The sequence below is a fragment of the Moesziomyces antarcticus genome, assembly GCF_000747765.1.
Source record: "Moesziomyces antarcticus DNA, scaffold: scaffold_v10009, strain JCM 10317, whole genome shotgun sequence".
NCBI classification, from domain to species: domain Eukaryota; kingdom Fungi; phylum Basidiomycota; class Ustilaginomycetes; order Ustilaginales; family Ustilaginaceae; genus Moesziomyces; species Moesziomyces antarcticus.
In genome coordinates, this window is record NW_014639001.1 from 658,178 (window position 1) to 677,838 (window position 19,661).

A 19,661-nucleotide genomic window follows, 5' to 3' on the forward strand; every position below is an offset into this window, starting at 1 on the left:
ATGGTACAATGTGGAAATGCGGTCCCTCCGGAACTGACCAAGAGTCGTACAGTAGAGTCTCACCCAATGTTGCACAGCAGGATCGTCTTCGGAAGTCAAGGAAAAGAAGCGTCGATGTGGAGACGGGGCAAAGCAGCCGCAACAAAGACGCTGCGAGGCAGTCAGGCAGAGGCTGGCACTTGGACGCGCACGGGGTATCCTGTGCCTCACAGCCTTGGCCTGGGTCGAGTGTAAAAACGCAGCCTCGCACCTCGGCTACGGTGACACACTGCCCAAACAATGTGCAGCACCAGCACACGATGGCCCGACAACCAGTGTCACGCGTAACCCACGCCACCTCTTCTATCTGCACGCGCTGCAGTGTGACATGCTTCTCTTCCCTTATACTGCGTGCTTCCATCCAATTCCACTGCACTCGCACATGTCAGTCACCACAGAGCGGGGTGCGATTTCAACAAGCGACAGAAGCCTCCGGGAGGCGCTTTCCGAACCAAAGCATGTAGATGTACAGCAGCCAAGACGTGAGATTGAGACGCAGACAACGGGCTCAAGCGCTCACGTATCGCATCCAAGCCCAGTGCGAGAGCTTGAAAGCGCCGTAGCTGATGCCGCCCAGTGTACACGTGAGTGCGCTACCCCAGAACAGGAACAGCCCCTGCAGGAAGAAGACGCGCAGGATCGGCGCCGAAACCGTGGGTCGCGAACGCTTGACCAGCCGCTTGGTCTTGGCCAGGTGCACTGCCAGCGCCTTGCGTACCGCCAGCTGGCGTTGGTTCGTCGAGCCGCTCGACAGCGCCGATCGTGCCGAGCTCGACGAGGCAGCCACTCCCGACAGTCCCAACGAGGTGCTGCGAGTGGCAGCCAGATACGTCGAGCTCGCGCTCTGGAAGAGTTCCAGAGGCCATCGAAGCCCAGCAGCTCCGTTAAACGACTTACTAGCCTGCTGCTGATGATGATGGTGGTGGAGCATAGAGCTCTTGGGTAGCGGCTTGGGCGCATAGCTCGAGAAGAGATTCTCCGGTGCAATGTGATTGATCGACAAGGTGGCTGGGCCCACCTCGCGCAAAACATGCTGAACCTCTGCCGAATCGTGCGAGTACACCACCATGTGGCCTCCGTCAAGTCCAAGCTCCTCGATAAGCCCAAACGCATGCTCCGTGCTGCTCACTCCGACCAGCACCAGCGCAGCCAGATCCTTGATCTGCGCTACCACCTTGCGATCGCTGATCACAGCGCTCAGCTTGGCGGCTCGCGCTGCGTCCACGTCCACCTCGATGAGCGCAACCGGGCCGGGCCTCTTCTCGGATGCAAACGGCTTCTGCAATCGCGCCGAACCTCCGCAGTTTGCCACCTTGCTACCGATCGTCTGCTCGTTTTGCACGATTTCCTCGAGCTTGGAGCCATCGTCGCGCGGCGCCAGGCTGGCCGACGAGGTGGCGATTGCCAAGAGCAGGGCCTCGCGGAAGCTGCCGTAGGTCTCCTCATGAACAAAGAGGTACTTCGGAGCACCCACCCCACGTCCGAGCAGCATCGACGCGCCTTCCACCACCTCGGTCGCCACATCCCGCAGCCTCTCTGCCACAGCCTTGGAGGCATTGCTACCAAGGCCCAAGGGAAGCGAACTCGAAGGTGCGGTCGCGAGCGAAGCAGAGACGTACGCGGATCCAGGCACGCTGATGCGCGTAGCCACGTGCGAAGAGCCAGGTACCTCTACTCCAAACGCATCACTTGCGGCCTCCCGTAGATCCGCCACGCCATGCTGTGCAGCAGGCATGTCAGCAGGGCTGATCACAAAGACGGCCGACTTGGGCAGCTGAGGAGTGAGCTGCTCGACAATCACCTTGTTCAGCGACGGCATGGTGGGAGTGAGCACCGCGCACACCACGTTACCCGCCGCGACGGCTGAGACCAGCGGGGCGAACAGGTCATCGAACGGTCGCTTGGGCTGGACCACCACGAGCACTGCACCGACAGGCCTCGTGACGGACACATGCGCGTCTGCACCACCAGCATTGCCGGCGATGGTCAGCTTAGAGAAGAAGCGGTCCGGGAGGGCTCCTCCAGGCACCGCGGGCTTGCACTGGCTCTGCAGGGCTGCAGCGATCTGCGAGAGCGTGAAGGCGTACTCGAGCTCGAGCTCAACACGCGCTGCCTTGCCGTTGAAGTCTTGCGAAGCAGCCTCGAGCAGCTGGCTGCGCGCCGTCTCGAAGAAGCTGAAGATGGTTTCCAGCACCTTGAACCGATAGGCCTGATTGTGAGAGACGCGCTTCTCGACGAGCGCCTCTTGGATGTGCTCCAACACATCCTCGAACTCGTACGTCTGTGCCGGCAGCTGTCCGGGCGTCTTGATCTCGCCCTCGAACAGATCATCCTTGTTGCCTCCGCGAAGCAGCTGTGTACTCATCTTGTCTTGAAAAACTTGCTTTCGGTATGATGAGCGTTGGTAGGTTGTTGTAGAGAAGAAAGGTGCAAAGCGGGCGGATAGACCTTTGGCCTCTTGACGATCCGTGCTTTGAACAGCTCACGGCTCTGTGAAGGCGATTACCGCCAGTCCACTCGCATGCGTGGAAACATGTGGGGCCACGATGTAAATTATGATGGGCCCGGAGAACAACGCCGCTCGGCTTCATGTGGGGGTGGCGACATCATTAAAGCCAGCCCCGCGGGAGAGATTTTCCGAGCCGATTTCAGGGTCCATGGAGGAACCGAGGGTGGCTGATGGAACCGAGATATCGAGCGGTGGAGCTCCACCACAGCCGAACCTCCACCCAACCGAATCTGTGCTCACATAAGTCACCTCCAGACCCAAGTCATACACGACGGACTGGATCGAGCCCCATCTTTGCCTTGATCGTCCTCGAACTCCCTTCTCAGCCATTCGCGTCCACCTACATCTCGATCGAACATCATCTGAAAGGGTCACATCAGCCATGCCGACAGCAATCAAGTCAACGAGCAACACCACTCCCGTGTTCTTCTTCAGCCATGGCAGCACCATGATGCTCGGCGAGCAGAGTACGCCGGCGCAGTACTGGGAAGAGATGGGCCGCGAGGCCATGCGACGCGGGATCAAGCGTGTCATTATGATGGGCGCGCACTGGGAATCGCCCACCGACGAGATCCTCGTTGCGGCCAACCCGACCAATCCCAAAAAGCAGCCCGTGGCGTGGGTTGAGCCCTCGCGCTACGTCGACTACAAGATCAACTCTTCCCCGCGTCTGGCAGACGAGGTCGTGAACCGTCTACAGCAGAACGGCATCAAGGCCAAGACCGATCCGGAGCTCGAGTGGATCCATGACACGTTCATCATCCTCTGCTGGATGTTCCCCGCGACGACCGCGCATCCTCAAGGCCAGTGTCCCGAGGTGACGGTGGTGTCGGGTCTCTCAGTCTACAATGCTCCACTCCTTGTGGACGTTGGCAAGGCTCTTCGAGACTTCCGCAACGAAGACACGCTCATTATTGGAACAGGAGGCACCGTGCACAACCTCTACCGCAACAACTGGAAGCAGATCACCATCTTCCGCGACAACTTTGCACAGCCCCTCCCGCCGGCCAAGTGGGCACTCGACTTCAGGACCGAGGTCGAGGATGCGGTCGTCAACAACTCTGGCCCTGCACTCATCAATGCGGTGCTCAGGCTCATGCGACACCCGCTCTACAGAGATGCGCACGCCACCGACGATCACTATGCTCCGCTGCTGTTCGTCGCAGGTGCGGCTGGCTCGCTCAAGGACAAGGGCAAGAAGAACAAGATCACCGCAGAGTGCTGGGAGCTCCAGAACATGTGCAATTCGCGTAAGTCCCTCTCGCCTTGTTTGTACGTCTGAGTGAGGTCGGGTCAGCTGACGCTCGTTTCTGCTTAACTGTCCTCGTCTCTTCTACAGAGTTCCAATTTGGCAGCTGGTAGCCGCTCCCATCTTCAGTCGTCTATCTCTCTTTTGACTTGCCGCATGTATCATCCATTTCTCCATGCATGCGCGTGTGTACTTTGCCCTTGAGTAATGAGCACCGCATCTTCGTGCTTTCGAATACATGTCGGTACAGCAAGCGACTCGCACGTTGAGGAACAGTTCAGACATTCCAAAGAGCATACAAAGCGAGAGCTGGGCGAAATGCAGCTATAGCTCGTGCGGGCACTGGTAGCGGAAGAAGCGGTTCACGCTTTCGATCTTGCCCACGGTATTCCTGAAGATGGTGTTGGCAAGACCGATGGTTTGCACTCCGAGGCCGATCATTGTGACGGTGAAGATGGTCTCGGGTACCGTGTTGGCCCAAGGCCTCCTGGAGTGATCCAGGTTGCGGTCGATCGGCCGATATGCGGGTGTGCCTCTCTGTTCAGGCCAGCTGGCTGTAACTCGCACACAGAGGCCGTCTCCGGCACGTCAGTACTTTGCTTTCCGAGTCATCATGTGGGTAGCAGTGTAAACCTACCTGGATTGGTCCATTGAGGGCTCGTGTCGCCTCCTCGCACGCCGTGTGCAGGCTCGGGAGCAGTCCATAGGCCCGCAGCTGGAGCTCGAGCGGTCGAAGAACCGGAAAAGCTTCCAGTACCAGCGCCTCCCGACGTGTGTGCAGCATGGTGATCGATCAAACGCGCGTGGTCTTGGATCTCCAGCAGGGTCCTGCTACCTTCGCTCGTCATGCTCGTCATCGTCGTGGCTGTGGTCGTCGATGAAAGTCGCGGGGCGACTGCTGCTGCTGCCATGTCTGCAAGTAAGCTCGCGATGGTGGTAGGATGCAAAGCACCGGTATTCTCCCTGGCATTCTCCTTTGGCCTAGAGGCTTGTGAGTCGAGTGATCTCTCCAGTGCGCGGAAGCCGCAACGCATCTCGGTCGGGTCCCCGCAGGCGTGAGGTGTCGGCTCCATTCTGCCTTCCCCGGCTGTGGGGTCGGTCCATGTGGCGCCCGTGTTCACCCACACCACGCTTTTCCCGCGGTGAATTTTCGGCGCGGATGCTGTCGAACCCTGTCAACGTTGGGTGGGTTCGGGTTCGGATCAAGTGGGGGCCTCACTCCAATTGCAATGCCGGACCGAGCGTCGCACTCTCGCAGCGAACCCCACTCCACCCCACAGCGCCGTGCGATACCGCCGACTCTCTTCGGCTTGGTTAGGGCTGTCGGCCCCAGAGACTGATCGTTGCGCCTTCTTAAGCTTGTCAGTGGCCAGAGAAGCTTACAAGCCACCCACCACCGCCAAGCTTGTGTTCCAGAGTTTCCAAAGCTTTTCCACAGCACGAAGCAAAACGACCATCATGTCACAGGCTGGTGCACGAATTCTGGCGCACAGGGCTGCGCATCTGCCCTGTGCAGTCACTCCGGGCGCCAATGCCATCAAGACCACTCGCGAGGTGCTCGGGCTCATCCAAGACAAGAACGTCGACATCGTCATTCCTCGTCTCGAGGGCAAGAACGATGTCTGTCGTTGCGACGTCTACCGCCCAAAGGACACCGAGGACGGCAAGACATACCCGGTTCTGATTACCGCAGGCCCCTACGGCAAAGACATTGCTTACTCGGAGTTCTACCCAGAGTCGTTCGCCGAGCTTCCAGACGAGCAAAAGTCCGAATTGTCTGCCTGGGAAGTCCCCGAGCCCACCTTCTGGACGCGCCACGGCTTCGTTGTCGTCCGTGTCGATGAGCAAGGCACGGGTCAGTCGCCTGGCTTCCTCGACACGATGTCGGATCAGACGGCCAACAACTTTTTCCACTGCATCGAGTGGGCGGCTTCGCAGTCCTGGTCTTCTGGCAAGGTCGGCTTGCTGGGCATCTCCTACTATGCCGGAAGCCAGTGGCGCGTAGCAGCACGTAAGCCCAAGGGCCTCGCCGCCATGATCCCTTGGGAGGGCATGTCGGACTACTACCGCGACCGTGTCCGCAAGGGCGGTATCTATGGCGATGGTTTCGTCACCATGTGGCAAAACTACCAGATCAACTCAAACCAGTACGGACGAGCAGCTGCCCCGCCGCCCAAGAAGACCTGGGGTCCTGGCCGCAACGCCAAAGTCCCGAGCATCGAAGGCGTACTCACTCCTGAGCAGCTCAAGGAGAACCGCACCGATCAGACTGTCGACAACGCCGAGAACTTCTTCCTAGACCAGGACTACTACGCCTCGCGCGAATTCGATCTGTCCGACATCGAGACGCCACTGCTCAGCGTCGGCAACTGGGGCGGCATTGCGCTCCATCTCCGCGGCAATGTGGCAGGCTACCTCGGAGCTGGCTCCAAGATGAAGTGGCTCTGGCTCATCACCGGAAGACACGACCTCCCCTTCTACCTTCCCGAGCGCGTGGCCCTCCAGCTCTCCTTCCTTAATGCATTCCTGCGCGACCAGGATGACCGTGGCTGGCTCAAGGGTCCCAACGCCGAAGGTGGCGTACCCGCTGTCAGCTACGTCGTTCGCAAGGGCTCGCCCAAGTTCAACACAATCGAAGGTGACCGCTCCTTCCCCGAGAAGATCGCCAGCAGCTGGCCTCTTCCCAACACCAAGTACACGCCCTTCTTCCTTTCGGCGGATCATCAACTCAAGACGGACCGCCAAGCTGCCGCTGTTGCCACCAACGGTGTCACGAGCATCGATGGCCACCAGCCCAGCTCGCCCGAACAGGTAGCTTACCGCGGCTTCGACGGAGAGAGTGTCAAGTTCGAGCACAAGGTTGAAGGGTCCGAGATCGAAATCACTGGCCACCCGCACTTGCGGTTGCTGATGAGCGTCGCTGCCGACCCTAACACCGGCTCGGTGCCCTCAGAAATCGACATCTTTGCCACTCTTCGCCATCTCGACGCCGCCGGTAGCGAAGTTTTCTACACCGGTACGGCAGGTGATCCATGCCCCATCGTCAAGGGCTGGCTGCGTGCCTCGGTACGCAAGGTGGACCAGGCCAAGAGCACGGAGCTCGTCCCCTACCGAAACTACCTCAGCTCCGAGGTTGCTCCGCTCAAGCTCGACACAGTCTATGCGCTCGATGTCGAAATGTGGCCCACGAACGTCGTCATTCCCGCCGGTCACACGCTGCAACTTGAGGTCGGGCCTCAGGATCAGCAAGGCGGTGGCGTGTTTACTCACACCCACCCTCAGGACAGAGTGCGAGCTAAGCTCGTTGGTATCAACTCCATCCACACTGGAAGCGCCGACGCCGCAAAGGTCGATACAATCGGCATCAGCGCAAAGACACCTTTGCTCGGCAACGACGTCCTCGCAAGCTGCCTCGTTCTTCCCATCATTCAGCCGTAGAGGCTGCAAAAATAAAAGTTTGTTCTGTCCGCACGCAAATATAGCCGTATCTCACATCATATCGAGCTAGTTTGTTCCTGTCTTTGTGAAGGAATTATGTGCGCTGGAAGGGAGACGGCTACAGGCTGAGCTTTCCCACAGCTCACGTCGCCTCTGATACCAACTACAGGCCTGTCAATGGCTCAGATTTCCAAGTCCCTGAGATCAATCAGCGCCGAGTCTGCATCTCAACTAGTACATGCATCTCAACTAGCGCATCACGACATGCATCACACTACTTGACTCTTCCAATGTTTCCAATTGCTATTCCTAATGCAGTGTGCTGGGAGCTCGTCGGTCAGGCGTGAGAAGATCTTTACACAGCAGCATCGCTTGAAGCCAAGAATGCTGTTGAAGAGCAAATCAAGATCCCATCAGGCGCTGACCTGGGCAGGGACTGCAGCCCCGGTGACGCCGGCAGGCTTGGGCACGTCCGCAGAGGGGCCGCCAGGGGGCTTACCAACGCGGCCCTCCTTCATGCGCTGCTCCCACTCCTCGGCGCCCTGGTAGTCGTACAGGAAGAAGGCAAATTCGGTGGGGTTCTTGCCGAGCAGCTCCTCCTTGGAGCCGGGTCGAGGACCGAGGGCCTGTAGCCTGGATCTCTCCTGCGAGATGGTGGCCCTAAAGTGCCTGAGCTTCTGGAAGCGCTTCAGTGCTTGTTCGACGTGGCCGAGTTCAGGAACGCCAGGCGAGGTGCGGAGAACGTAGGCCAGCGCCTCGGCGTCCTCGATGGACTGCGAGCCGCCTTGACCGAGGTGGGGCAGCATAGGGTGGGCAGCGTCGCCGATGATCAAAGCTCGATGACGGTGCCAAAGTTCGAGGGGATCCTGGTCGCGAAGCTGGTACAGCCCGCACTCGGTCGCCTGCGAGAGAATCTTCTTGGCGGTTGGGCAGAATTCAGCAAAGGAGGCGTTGAGGTCCTTGAGCGAGCCAGCGGCACTCCAAGACTCGGTGGACTCCTCGAAGAGCCCCTCGTCTGGCACAATGGCGATGATGTTGAGCAGGTCCTCTCCGTTGTACTTGCAAGTGTAGCACACAAGTCGCCTGTCCTCTGCGACAAACATGGCGAGGCAAGGCGCCGACATGATCCTGTCGATCGTCTCGTCCTGAAGGCCCTTCAGGCGGTCGAAGGGGATCAGGAGTCGGTACGCCGAGTGACCACTGGGCTTGGCACCAGCTGGACGGCCGAGGACATATTGCTGCAGAGTACTCTTGATACCATCTCCACCGACGATCAGATCGCCCTCGAAGGTGGTTCCATCTGCCAGCGTGATTCGACCAGCCTCGCCGTCGACAGCGACGACCTTGCTGCTGAGGTGCATCACAGCAGGCTTGCCAGGAAGAGAGGCGTCGTCGGACGTGGCGAGGTGAAGCAGCTCCCTGTGCAGCGACACGCGGTGGTTGAGGAGCCAGGGAGAACCAAAGTGCTCAAGAACCTTGACCTCCTTGTGCAGCACGAGCTTGCCAGCGACGTTGTGCTCGTAGACATGGCGACAATTGGGAGATTCAATGCGATCCAGATTCATACCCCACTTGAGGAGGATCTTGCTAGCGTTTGGTCCAGTGCTGCATGGTCACAAGCCAAAGTAGCAGCGGAGTTAGCATGATGAAGGTGGCGCAGACGCTAGTCAAAGCCGCAAAGCAGTGGGAAAGACCAATGGAGCTTACTGGATTGCAGCGCCGACTTCTGTCTTGAAGCTCGACTGTTCGAAGATATGTACCTCGTGATGCTCACGAAGGGCTCGTCCCACCGCGAGGCCGGCGATACCTGCACCTACGACAAGCACACGCAGTCGCTTGACTTGGCTGTCGGTCGTCATTGCGTGTCCTAGAGCTCGGCTTGATGTAAGAGAAGGTCAAAGATGATGTGATTGCAGGGTCAGCTCCAGCCATGGAAGGCGCGCGGTTCAAATAGCCGGCCCATCTCGGGCAGCGTGGTGGAGCAGTGCTGGAGCTGGCGGCTGTCAGCGGTCCGTTTCCGCAGGCTCCACCGCGACCTGATCCAGGACGTGTGGGGGTGGCTCAAAAATATGCACCAGCAGAGGACCGCGAGCATGACACGGTGCGCGCGACGACACGGAAAATGCACAGCTGGACACCTTCGGCCCAGATGGGGGATGCGCGGAATCGAATTCCGCAGTGCGGGGCAGAAACAGTCTTCTGCTTGATGAAGCCGTTCTGACATGTATGAAGGATTGCCGTTCCGAGCCCATGGGCCGAAAAAGTCTTTCACCGTCTGCCTGGTGCTCGGAATCGCAGCTCGGCACCCACGAACAGATGTGGTAGGAAAGAGCGGAAGGCCATACGGCGGTCCAACTTCATGCACATCCAAGCACAAGCGACCAATTCACGTTCATAGGCTTCCAAAGTCGGAGCTGTCAGTGTAAGCACCCTGTGTTGAAGCAAGATTGCAGGAAGAAGCGAGATCTGAAGGTGTGAAGGTGTGACCACTGTTTAGTGGCTCGAGTGATCGCGCATGTAGTCGCGGATGCGGAGGAAAGACTGCTTGAAGTGACGGTCGAGACCGTGGCTGGTGTAGTTGACATACTGAAGGCCGAAGCGGAGGTCGAGCCCCGAGTTCCACTCGAGGTTGTCCAGCAGACTCCAGAAGAAGACACCGCCGAGGTTGAGGCCATCTTCGTGAATGGCGAGCAGGTACTCTTGCAGCTGATCAATCACGTAGCGCGTCCTGGCCGAGTCGAGTGCGAACTGAGAGACGTTGATCTTTTCACTCTCAAAAGGTTCAGCGAAACCGACCTCGCTGAGGTAGATCACCTTGTCGCCACTCCAGCGGTCGCGGATCTGGCGGAGGAACTGACGCACAAGACCCGCCGAGTTGTACAGCCAGCTCGAGCGAGGGTCGGCGAGCTCGCCGATCGGCCAGACCGAGTTGCCTGTGGCGTCGGAGCTGATGGTCTGGAAGTCACTCTCAATCGAAGAGGTGCATCCGGGCCAGTCAGGGTGCGTGATGTTGCGCTCGCACGCAGCAAGTCCGCCGGGTGCCCGAGTGGCTCGTGCTACTCGGACCGAGTAGAGGTCGATAGCGTAGTAGTCGGCTGCTCCCTTGATGATGGCCTTGTCCGACTCATTGAGGCGGGGCAAGACGTCAGCCGGCGTCGTGTCGAGAAGGATCTGGGGCCAGTCACCCGTGCTGTAGACAGGGTCGCTCCACAGACCCAGCAAAACGGCATCGTGTCTCTCGGCAGCTCGGATGTCCTCTTCGTTGCCGGTGCGGTGAGGCAGAGCGATGGTGTTGTCGTTCTTGAATCCCATCTCACCCTTTGGCAGCGTGCCGTTGGCAATGAGCTTGTGGTAGAGCTTGTGCACCTTTCCGTTGGCAAGCAAGAGGTTCTTTGCGCAGTAGAACAGACTCTGCTGGCCGGTCAAATCGCCGTTGTACGTCACGTTGTACGGCAGGCCGGATTGGTACTCGCCACAGATCTGGTTGGGCTCGTTGAAGGTGACCCAGGTCTTGACACGATCGCCATATCGCCTGAGGACGGTGTCTGCATAGTTGGTAAAGTCATCGACGATGCGTTCGTTGCGGAAGCTTCCGTACTCGAACTCGAGCGCTAGCGGCGTGTCCCAGTGATGCAACGTCGCCACGGGATCGAGACCCTGAGCAATGGCCTCATTAATGACGTCGTCGTAGTGCTGCAGACCTGCTTCGTTGACCGGACCGCTTCCGAAGGGGAAGATGCGCGACCATGAGATGGAGAACGAGTAGATCTTACCGCCCATCTTCTTGAGTCGGGCGAGATCTTCCTTGTACTGGTAGTAGTGGTTGTCTGTTACGTCGCCGGTCTGGTTGTTGGCGATGCACCCAGGGAAGTAGTGACCGCACAGATCCCAGTTGCTGGGTGCCTTGCCGTCTGCTTTGGCAGCTCCTTCAACCTGGAATGCGGCGGTTGCGACACCCCATCGGAAGGAGTCGGGGAACTTGAGCCCACCAGCTTTGTTGCAAGCGGCTCCCTGAGGAGGCCAGTCGTAGGCGTCGGACAAACCAAGCACCACCGACCTTTGAGTCGGGTCAGGCGGTACGTAGATCGAGTCTTGGCTTGGTCGCGGAATCACCTCGGTGATGTTGGCCTCTACCACGGGCATCTTGTCTTCGAGCAGTGCCCACAGACTATCGAGATACTCTTGGGTGTGATTCACCGCGCGGTAGGCGGAGAAGGGATCCGAAGCGTTCATGGACGGATCGGACGCGGCGCGAGACTCGAGCGAGCCGCTCCCGTTGTACGGGTCGACGGCGACAGGGGTGGCTGTGGCACCTGGAAGAGCGAGCAGCGCGGCTGCATGGGTGAGTGCAAGGAGCACAGTGGACCAACCTTTGGCTGAGATCATGTTGGCGGTTCTGAACGAGAGAAGCGAAGCGTGGTAGGGTCAAAGCAGTCAAAGGCTTTCTAGCCCTCGTATATATACTGCACGTATGAACTTTGAACGTGGGGATCCGAGACAATGCTCGTTTGCGCCCGGTCGGCATAGCTTGGTTGTTCCGAGCTACTTTGCCCCCTTCCCCCTCCCCTTGCTCACGAAGTGTCGGCTCGGTCCCCGACCACCGATGCGGCAAAGGTTCCGCCACTGCGATGCTCGCCGCCGTACCCAGGCAAGGCAAGGGTGGAACTTCTGCGATGATTGAAAATGTACCGCGTGGCGCGAGAGATGTGTACTCTCTCTTTCTACCACTCGACCTCAAGCTGGCCCCCACAGTGTTGCTTGGCCCGGCCTTGCTCGGTCTGCAGATTCTCGCTAATGGAGGTTGACGAGCATGCATGCTGTGCATTTTGCACACCGGCGATTTCGCCCGGCGGCATGTGTAGGGATGTCCCCGCGGCTGCTTTGAGCGCATCGGCACTAAACGAGGACCGGCGACTTGCGTGCAGACGGACTGGCTGCTTCCGTGGATTGTGGCTAGCGAAGCAGAGCCGAGCTTGCCGACGATAGCGCCTACAGAAGGCTAGCAAGGCGGTCGGCTGTGCCATTGTACCAAGGGCAAGCAAGCATGCGGTTACCGCGGACCGCACCTTCTCGCCAATGCATAGGAGTCCAAGCGAGCGTGGGGGCCCACACCGAATGCGGAGACGATCGCCGATAACGCGCTCGTGGCCACGGCTCATATCGGCAGGTGTCAGATTGGGCGGGCATGTTCCTTTTGGCTTTCATTTCGAGGTTCGTTTTTCTCGTGAGTTTTGCGGCTGTCTGTTTTGCTCGTCAGTTCGCCGGCAAAGCTGGGGCCGAACCGAAGCAGCGCGCTGCTCTCAGACCCTTCATGTCACGGACCACGGCTCGGTGGCAGTAGGTTGAGACCCCCACCTGGGCCGCACTCGGGTCTCCACGAGCTCTCCCACAGCCGGTTCCGGCTCCGCTCGCCACACACCGGCTGGCTTGTCCAACACGCTAGCATCAACCGAGCGCCTGTACATCCTATATTATCGTGCCAGCCATGGCGGGTCGCCATATTCCCTGCAAGCGACCGAACTCTGCTGACCGATCGAGCATCACCATGACAAGAAGCAACCCGATCGAGAGGCTCGAGTGCGTCATCCCGTACGCGGTCGACCATCCGTTCCCACTCGAGAACCTGCCTTGGACTGTCTTTTCGACATCTGCGGATGAGAAGCCGCGATGTGCTGTCCGCATCGCAGATTCGCTTCTGGATCTCGCTCTGCTGAGCGCTCAAGCGCCACACGCCTTTGCCTCTGGTCCGCTCAGCGACCAGAGGGTGCACGAGCTTTTTTCTCAATCGACCCTGAACGCATACCTTGCCCAACCGCGCCAGGTGCATCGTGACTTCCGAGCATTTCTGCAGCACATGCTCTCTCCCGGTTCGCAGGTCTTTGACTCCAACTCGCAGGCTGTCCTCCAAGCCGCGCTTATCCCAATCGAGCAGGCAAAGCTGCACCTTCCTATCCGCTCAGGTGACTACACGGACTTCTGCGCCTCAAAGTACCACTGCACTGCCACCGGGCGTCTCATGTTCAACGATCCCACACGACCTCTGGAAGACCAATGGTTCCAGCTGCCCATCGCCTACCACGGGCGTTCCTCATCGCTCGTCGTCTCCGGCACCAACTTCCACCGCCCTAACGGTATCTTCCGTACCAAGCCAGGCTCATCGGATGTCCAATTCGGTCCATCCAAACGTATGGACTTTGAGCTGGAGGTGGCATTCGTAATCGCTGGCAGCGAGCTGAGCCCGCTCGGTCGGCCCGTCAAGCTCGACCAGGCTGAAGATGCCATCTTTGGCTTGATGCTTATGAACGACTGGTCGGCGCGTGACATCCAGGCCTACGAGATGAACCCACTAGGTCCGTTCACAGGCAAGAACTTCGCCACCTCCCTCTCGCCATACCTCGTCGAACTTGCTGCCCTCGAGCCTTTCCGCACACCATCCCCCACCGCCGAGCATACGCCGTTTGCCTATCTCGACCACAAGGGTAACGGATCCACCTGGGACGTCAGACTTCAGGCATTCATCTCGCCTTCTCCTCCCGCCACCAGCACGGAGCAGGAGCGCGTATGGACGAAGATCACCGACACCTCTCTCAAGCACGTCTACTGGACCGCATCCCAAATGGTGGCTCATCACACCATCACTGGCTGCAATCTCAAGCCAGCTGACACTTTCGCCACGGGTACTTGCTCGGGCCCATTTGACGAGCCGCACAGCGAGGCTTCTCTGATCGAGGCATGCAAGGCAGGTCGCCAGCCTATTCCGCTCGACCCACCTAAAGGAAGCACTTCAACTGAAACGCGCTGCTTCCTCCTCGACGGCGACGCAGTCAAGATTCTCGGACACGCCTTTGACCCGGCATCCAAGCTGCACATCGGTCTCGGCGAGTGCACCGGCCAGATCCTCCCGGCTATCGAGCTCTAGCGCGGTCACACGACACCGGCCAACGACAAATACAAGATGCATTCCATGTTCGACCCGCGATCGAAGGTCCCAAGGGCGGTAGTGTGATAGTGTACAGTGTAAAGACGAAGGACTACGTGACCCTGGAGAAAGCCGCAAGAAGGCCAAGGTCGTAGCCTGCCTTGAGCGCGCCGGCGAGATGGAAGGCCCATCCCATGTGGCCTCTGTCCGCGAACCATCCGGTCAGCGTCGGACCTCCGGACTGTGCGAGCGTCTTGATCGTGTTGACGAGTCCAAGCACCCTAGTCCTTCTGTCAGCCGGAACGAATGCCGAGAGGAAGGCGGAGCGCGGAGCTTGGTCCATGGATGCCGTCGCAGCTCTGCCCACGACCAGCGCTGCTGTCCATGCGAGCGTACTAGGTACGGGCGTGAGCGTGAGTGCGATGCTCGAGGGCAGATGCGTGAGCACCATTGTGACCACCAGCCCGAGACGATTCGCCAGCCGCGCAGAAAAGAGGTTCGAGATGGAAGCAACCATCAGAGCAGCGGAAGTGATGGTACCAAGCGATGAAAGGTCGGCATGGAATTTGAGCGCAAGGAACCACGAAGTCAGCGTCTGCGACGCCATTCCGCTGCCTAAAGAGTCGATGGCGAACAGCAGGCAAAGACCACCTAGCCTACTCCATCCGAAGGCGTCTTCTTGCGAAGCGTCTATCGTGCTGGCCGCTTGACTTGTCTCGTCCGTACCGTTGGCCGGCTCATTCGACGCTGTTTCGAGAAGGGGTGCGCGCTCGGATTGGGTCGAAAACTGTGTGCGAGTTTGAGACACGTGCCCTCCAGACCGACTCTGCGTCGGAGCTTCACACTCGCTGCTTAGAAGCAGTGAAAGCAGCAGCTTGACCGATCCAAGCGCAGCATACACCACAAAGACACCTCGATAGTATGTCATCAGCTCTTGATGGTCTCTATCGGCACCCAAGCGATTGCTGATCCAGCCCGTGAGCCACGTTGCCAGACTCGCGGCTACCGAACCCGTCACCACGTACCAACCAAACAGCGTCGGTCTATGCTGCTTCGGCACCATCTGAGCCAGGATGCTCTCCTCCACCGCTCTGAACGGTCCGATCTCGCTTCCTGCCGGACTGATGACGCCAAAGACAGCTGCAATGAGCAGCAGGCGTGTGTCGGTCGTGGTCGCAAACACAATCCCCGCAAGAAGCATCGAGGCTGCGCCAAGACGCAGTGTGTTGCGTCTGCCTAGCACCGACTCGGCTACAAACGTGAGTACCAATGACAGGATAAAGTCTCCAAGTAGAGTGAGTGTGAGGAAGCGTCCGACCTCGACAGGCGAATGTGTGAGGCTGAAAAGGTACAGTGCAAGGATGAGCGACGAGGAGCCGAACGCTAGCATGCGGACGAACCTCGCTGCCAGCACCAGCCACACGTCGAGGCTCCAGCGACCGTCATCATCGCGATCGTGCGTCGCTACCTCGTCCATGTTCGAACGCTGATCGATCGTGTAGGTCGGTATAGAGCGATGTGGTGGTGTGTGTGGAGCTAGCGCTGGCATCTTGTGGCAGCTCGGACTTCTCAACCGCCGGAATTCGAGTCGCCTCCGAAATCCGAGCTCGCCACGTGCCGCCGGTGCTCGAACACTGTCTCTCAGTCATGCGAGTGCAGCAAAAGGTGGTGAAGGGCGCAACAACAAAGACGGTTTCACTATGAGATCGTACGGTGTACATCGATGGCACGATCGGCAAAGGCCGTCGCAAGACAGGAGTCCAACGCCAAGGAAGATGCAAGGTTTGCGGCTACTGCAAGCCCGTTGGGCCCGTCGAATCGATGGCGTCGCGGCACACCGCCACCTCGCGCTGGTATATGGCGCAGACAGGCCAGACTTGCGAGTACTGGGCCAGCGTCGACTCTGCGAATCCAATGTTGCTGATGGCCGCACGCAGCTTCCACACCATCGCGCTGCGCTGCCTTTCGCCGGCATTGCCGCTGCCAGTAGACAGGGTGCTGGCTTCTGGCGAGCCGTACTGCCACAAGGGGGCTGAGAGCGCAGAAGCATCGGCAGGAACGACAGAGCCATGACTGTGGCCTTCGGATCCTGTCACATCGTGCTCGCCGTACAGCCGGATCTCATCGCCATAGGTGGGCAAGTTGGACTCCTCGGGCCCGCTAGCTGCGACGGCAACCACATAGCCGAAAGCTGCGACCATATTGCAACAGCCCAGGAACGGCCAATGCGCAGGAAGCCCGCGAGGAACGTGTCCCTGGCTGTCAGAGGCGCCCCTTCCGGCGTCGCTCCACGGTACAGGCACTGCCATGCGCTGATCCAGACGCACAAGCCGCATGATGGCGTCTGCGGACGATACGATGCGCGTGACGCTCGTCGACAGCATCGATTGCCGCTGCTCTGCATTGGCCCGATCACCGATTCGAGGCCCGGCTCGTGAAAGCACACCATTGGCGCTGTCGTCGAATCTCTTGAAGGAACACGAGACAAAGTCCATCGTCAGGTCGGGGAACCAGGCCAGTCGATGCAGATGGATCCGGCTGGCGTGCAGCATCGTCATCGCAGTGAAAAGCAGCTCGATGCGCGTTTCCAGTGCCCAGCGTGTGCGGGGGACGTCCGCCTTAGGCGCACTTCCGGGCCCGTCGGAGCCTCCGTCGACGTGGTGGCTGCTTGGTTCGGTCTGGGTGCTTGCATCCGCCCAATGCCTCTGAGCAACGATCAGAATGTTGCTCAGCATCGTGTCGATGGCCCGGATGCGCTCGTAATCGAGCTCATCCGCATCCTTCGGCTGCCGAACACACTCGTGGATCAGCGCGCAGGTGCGGATCCTGATGTCGTAAGCTTGCGAAAGAGGCTGTCGGCTCTGACCTTGGCTGCCTGGCGGCAACTGACCAAGATCTGCAAAGCCAGGGTCGAATGGTGTGTGCACGGCGACCTCGAGATGATCATTGTCGAGACAACGCCGGATCGCTCCGCTTGTCGTCACGTTGAGCATCAAGTCGCAGAGGTAGAGTTCCCACCAGAGCCGTCGCAGTGACTCTGTATGGACTGCCGACAGTGGTGCTGTGCGAGTGTTGAAAGTTGCTTGTCCATGCGGCTCTTCAGACACGCCAGTAGAGCCTGGAGCGTCCACTTGATTTAGACGCATCCTGCGAGCGAGATGCACAGCAGCAAGCATATCCGATTCGGCTTGAGACAGTCGGTTGTTACCATAGCTATCGTATGCCAGAAGGAGCAGTGCCTGAAGCGTCGCTAGAGCTTCGACGCTGTCGAGAGGGAGTACTGTCTTCAAGCTCATGCCCTCGAGGCATGTTGCCAGCAGCATTCGAGCTTGACTCCGAAGGTCGTCGAGTACGGCGCTGGATTCAGACTGTGCTGTAAGACGATCGATTGACGAGACGCTCAAGCCGAGTACGGCTATGATGCGGCTGAGCATTCGTCTTGCACCGCTCTGAGGTGGAAGAGCACCGAGGACGCAGGTGCCGAACTCGGAGGCTTCTCCAAGCACGGGGACCGTCTTTGCAAAGCCGGCAAAATAGAGGTGTGCGCCTATTTCGAGGACGGCAGTGGTATCGGCGTCATCGGACAGAGCGCTGCGGTCGTGACGTGCGAGGTAGCGTTGAAGAGCAGCTCTGATGTGGTCGGCTTGCAACAAGCTGGACGGGGCCACACTCTTGGTCTCGGTGGTCGAGGGTGAAGTGGCTCGTGGCAGAGCATTCAGGCGAGCCCGCAGAGCCGAGAACTGCGAGCGTGCTTGTTGAGCACCGCTCGGAGAGGCATGACAATTGGCTGTAGAAAGGGATGCATCGCGATCGTTGGCGGCCGAAGGGCTGAACGAGGTCTGGCGGCATGTTGGAGCGTGGATCTGATCGAGGCTGGTGATGACAAGAGGCGAGACCGGGTTGTACGGCGACCTTTCAACGGGAGCGGGTGTGATGTGGTCATGCAGAGCGATCTGTGAGCCCAGCTGGTCAAGACCAAGGTCAAGGTCGAGGTCGAGGTCGAGGTCAAGGTCATGGTCGAGGTCGAGCTGGATGGCGGCCCGGCTGGAGTCGTGTTGAGAGTGGTTGAGCAGAGCGATGAGATCCATTCCCGTATATCCGAGCAAGGAGCTGGACGGCGCCGTGGCCAGTGCGAAAGGATTCGCCGAGTCGGCAGTGTCGGCTAGGGAAAGCCGAGCAGCAGGACCGTGATCGATCCGGCTGAACTGCGGGAGCTGGCCGTCAGATGTAGTCGAGTCAGGAGCTGTGACCACAGCCGCAGCGAGCCCAGAAGAAGACGGAGAGGCAGCGGCAGCATCCGCAAGTCTAGCGCGCTTGCGAGGTCGTCCCGTGCGATGGGAAGGCTGCCAGAGGCACTCGAGGCGAAGTCGAGCGCAACGCGTGCAAGCGTGTTCGGACACGAGCTGGACATCGGCGCCCGCTGGAGGAGGCATCTTGGTCTCGAGATGAGCCGACAGCTCGGCAATGATGGGTGGCGGCGCCCCGTCGCACTTGTTCTTGGCCGTGCGGCAAGGCAGGCAAGCCAGCGCCGAGCGTTTCTGCAAAGGCTGCGAGCCGCCCGAGGCGGATGGGTCGAGCTTCAGGGACATGGCGATCGGAAGAAAAGTGGCGATGCCGAGCCAAGCGTCGGGTCAAGCGTCGGATCGAGGGCTGTGCGTGCGGTGCTATGTGCGTCGGCTGTACGGCTGCGACATCATGGACGAAGTGCAGTCAAGTCCAGTCGAGTCCATCCAGAGCGAGCATCCAGGCTGCGGCGGCGATGGCAGTGATGATGGTGGTTCACGAGAAGCAGCACCGTCCAGAACCAGAGCTCAGGTGCCCGCCCATCCGCATCCCGTGGTCCGAGCTCAGAGTCCGCTCGCCCACTATCCCAAAACCGCGACGCAACTCACACACAAATTGTTGGTCGCAAAATGCAGCGAAAATCGGATCGGAATTAGAACCTTGAAAGATGGAACTTCAGACTTGGATCATTAGTCTGTTAGAGTAGACCTAGGTTAGGGTTAGGGTTACAATGTGATCTGCTAGATATCAAAAGTAATCGTCAAATCGGTCATAATGGGAGTGATAGAATGGCCCAAGAGCTGCCCAGAACTGTTGAGTTTTTGTTAAAATGTAATGGCGTCACCGAGCTATGAGCCGTCAAAGTTGGGACCATGATTCTCTCGGGGAGTGTTTTGAAACTTTTTTATCGCCAATATTGGGTGCCTGGGGGCCGTGAACATGAAGTACAAGAAGGGTAGAGATGGTAGCCACCGTCTGGATGTCAACTCATATGGCCGTTACGGAGCTATGTCTGGTCAAAGGTGGCAGCAGGGGTACTTGAAGGTACTACAGAGGTACCCTCAAGTACCTTTAGCTGTGAGGGGCCAAGTACCTTTGTTCAAGTTGACTGAAGTTAAAGTACGGCTGGGACTGGTAAAAGTTAGGGTTAGGTTACAATGTGGGTTAGGGTTAGGGTTAGGGTTAGGGTTAGGGTTAGGGTTAGGGTTAGGGTTAGGGTTAGG

The 19,661-nt window shown here is 59.0% G+C and overlaps 8 protein-coding genes across 8 annotated transcripts; 3 read left to right on the forward strand and 5 right to left on the reverse strand.

The window, feature by feature from the left end:
* Positions 1-547: 547 nt before the first annotated feature.
* PAN0_009d3906 (uncharacterized protein) lies at positions 548-2,404 on the reverse strand (the record flags this gene model as incomplete). Its single annotated transcript, XM_014800865.1, has 1 exon — positions 548-2,404. One exon carries the CDS (start codon positions 2,402-2,404, stop codon positions 548-550), a length of 1,857 nt encoding a protein of 618 aa, XP_014656351.1.
* A 526-nt stretch (positions 2,405-2,930) lies between these two features.
* On the forward strand, positions 2,931-3,910 carry PAN0_009c3907 (aromatic ring-opening dioxygenase family protein; the record flags this gene model as incomplete). Its single annotated transcript, XM_014800866.1, has 2 exons — positions 2,931-3,798; positions 3,888-3,910. 2 exons carry the CDS (start codon positions 2,931-2,933, stop codon positions 3,908-3,910), a joined length of 891 nt encoding a protein of 296 aa, XP_014656352.1.
* A 211-nt stretch (positions 3,911-4,121) lies between these two features.
* Positions 4,122-4,708, reverse strand: PAN0_009d3908 (uncharacterized protein; the record flags this gene model as incomplete). The annotated part of the gene is made up of 2 exons (XM_014800867.1): positions 4,122-4,351; positions 4,435-4,708. The coding sequence occupies 2 exons, from the start codon at positions 4,706-4,708 to the stop codon at positions 4,122-4,124; spliced, it is 504 nt and encodes a 167-aa protein (XP_014656353.1).
* Positions 4,709-5,026: 318 nt separating this feature from the next.
* PAN0_009c3909 (hydrolase, CocE/NonD family) lies at positions 5,027-7,235 on the forward strand (the record flags this gene model as incomplete). The annotated part of the gene is made up of 2 exons (XM_014800868.1): positions 5,027-5,081; positions 5,164-7,235. 2 exons carry the CDS (start codon positions 5,027-5,029, stop codon positions 7,233-7,235), a joined length of 2,127 nt encoding a protein of 708 aa, XP_014656354.1.
* A 413-nt stretch (positions 7,236-7,648) lies between these two features.
* On the reverse strand, positions 7,649-9,094 carry PAN0_009d3910 (FAD/NAD(P)-binding domain-containing protein; the record flags this gene model as incomplete). The annotated part of the gene is made up of 2 exons (XM_014800869.1): positions 7,649-8,840; positions 8,943-9,094. The coding sequence occupies 2 exons, from the start codon at positions 9,092-9,094 to the stop codon at positions 7,649-7,651; spliced, it is 1,344 nt and encodes a 447-aa protein (XP_014656355.1).
* Positions 9,095-9,728: 634 nt separating this feature from the next.
* PAN0_009d3911 (glycoside hydrolase family 1 protein) lies at positions 9,729-11,621 on the reverse strand (the record flags this gene model as incomplete). Its single annotated transcript, XM_014800870.1, has 1 exon — positions 9,729-11,621. One exon carries the CDS (start codon positions 11,619-11,621, stop codon positions 9,729-9,731), a length of 1,893 nt encoding a protein of 630 aa, XP_014656356.1.
* A 1,099-nt stretch (positions 11,622-12,720) lies between these two features.
* PAN0_009c3912 (fumarylacetoacetase-like) lies at positions 12,721-14,154 on the forward strand (the record flags this gene model as incomplete). The annotated part of the gene is made up of 1 exon (XM_014800871.1): positions 12,721-14,154. One exon carries the CDS (start codon positions 12,721-12,723, stop codon positions 14,152-14,154), a length of 1,434 nt encoding a protein of 477 aa, XP_014656357.1.
* A 112-nt stretch (positions 14,155-14,266) lies between these two features.
* PAN0_009d3913 (major facilitator superfamily transporter) lies at positions 14,267-18,743 on the reverse strand (the record flags this gene model as incomplete). The annotated part of the gene is made up of 2 exons (XM_014800872.1): positions 14,267-15,788; positions 15,949-18,743. 2 exons carry the CDS (start codon positions 18,741-18,743, stop codon positions 14,267-14,269), a joined length of 4,317 nt encoding a protein of 1,438 aa, XP_014656358.1.
* Between the last annotated feature and the right edge of the window lie 918 nt (positions 18,744-19,661).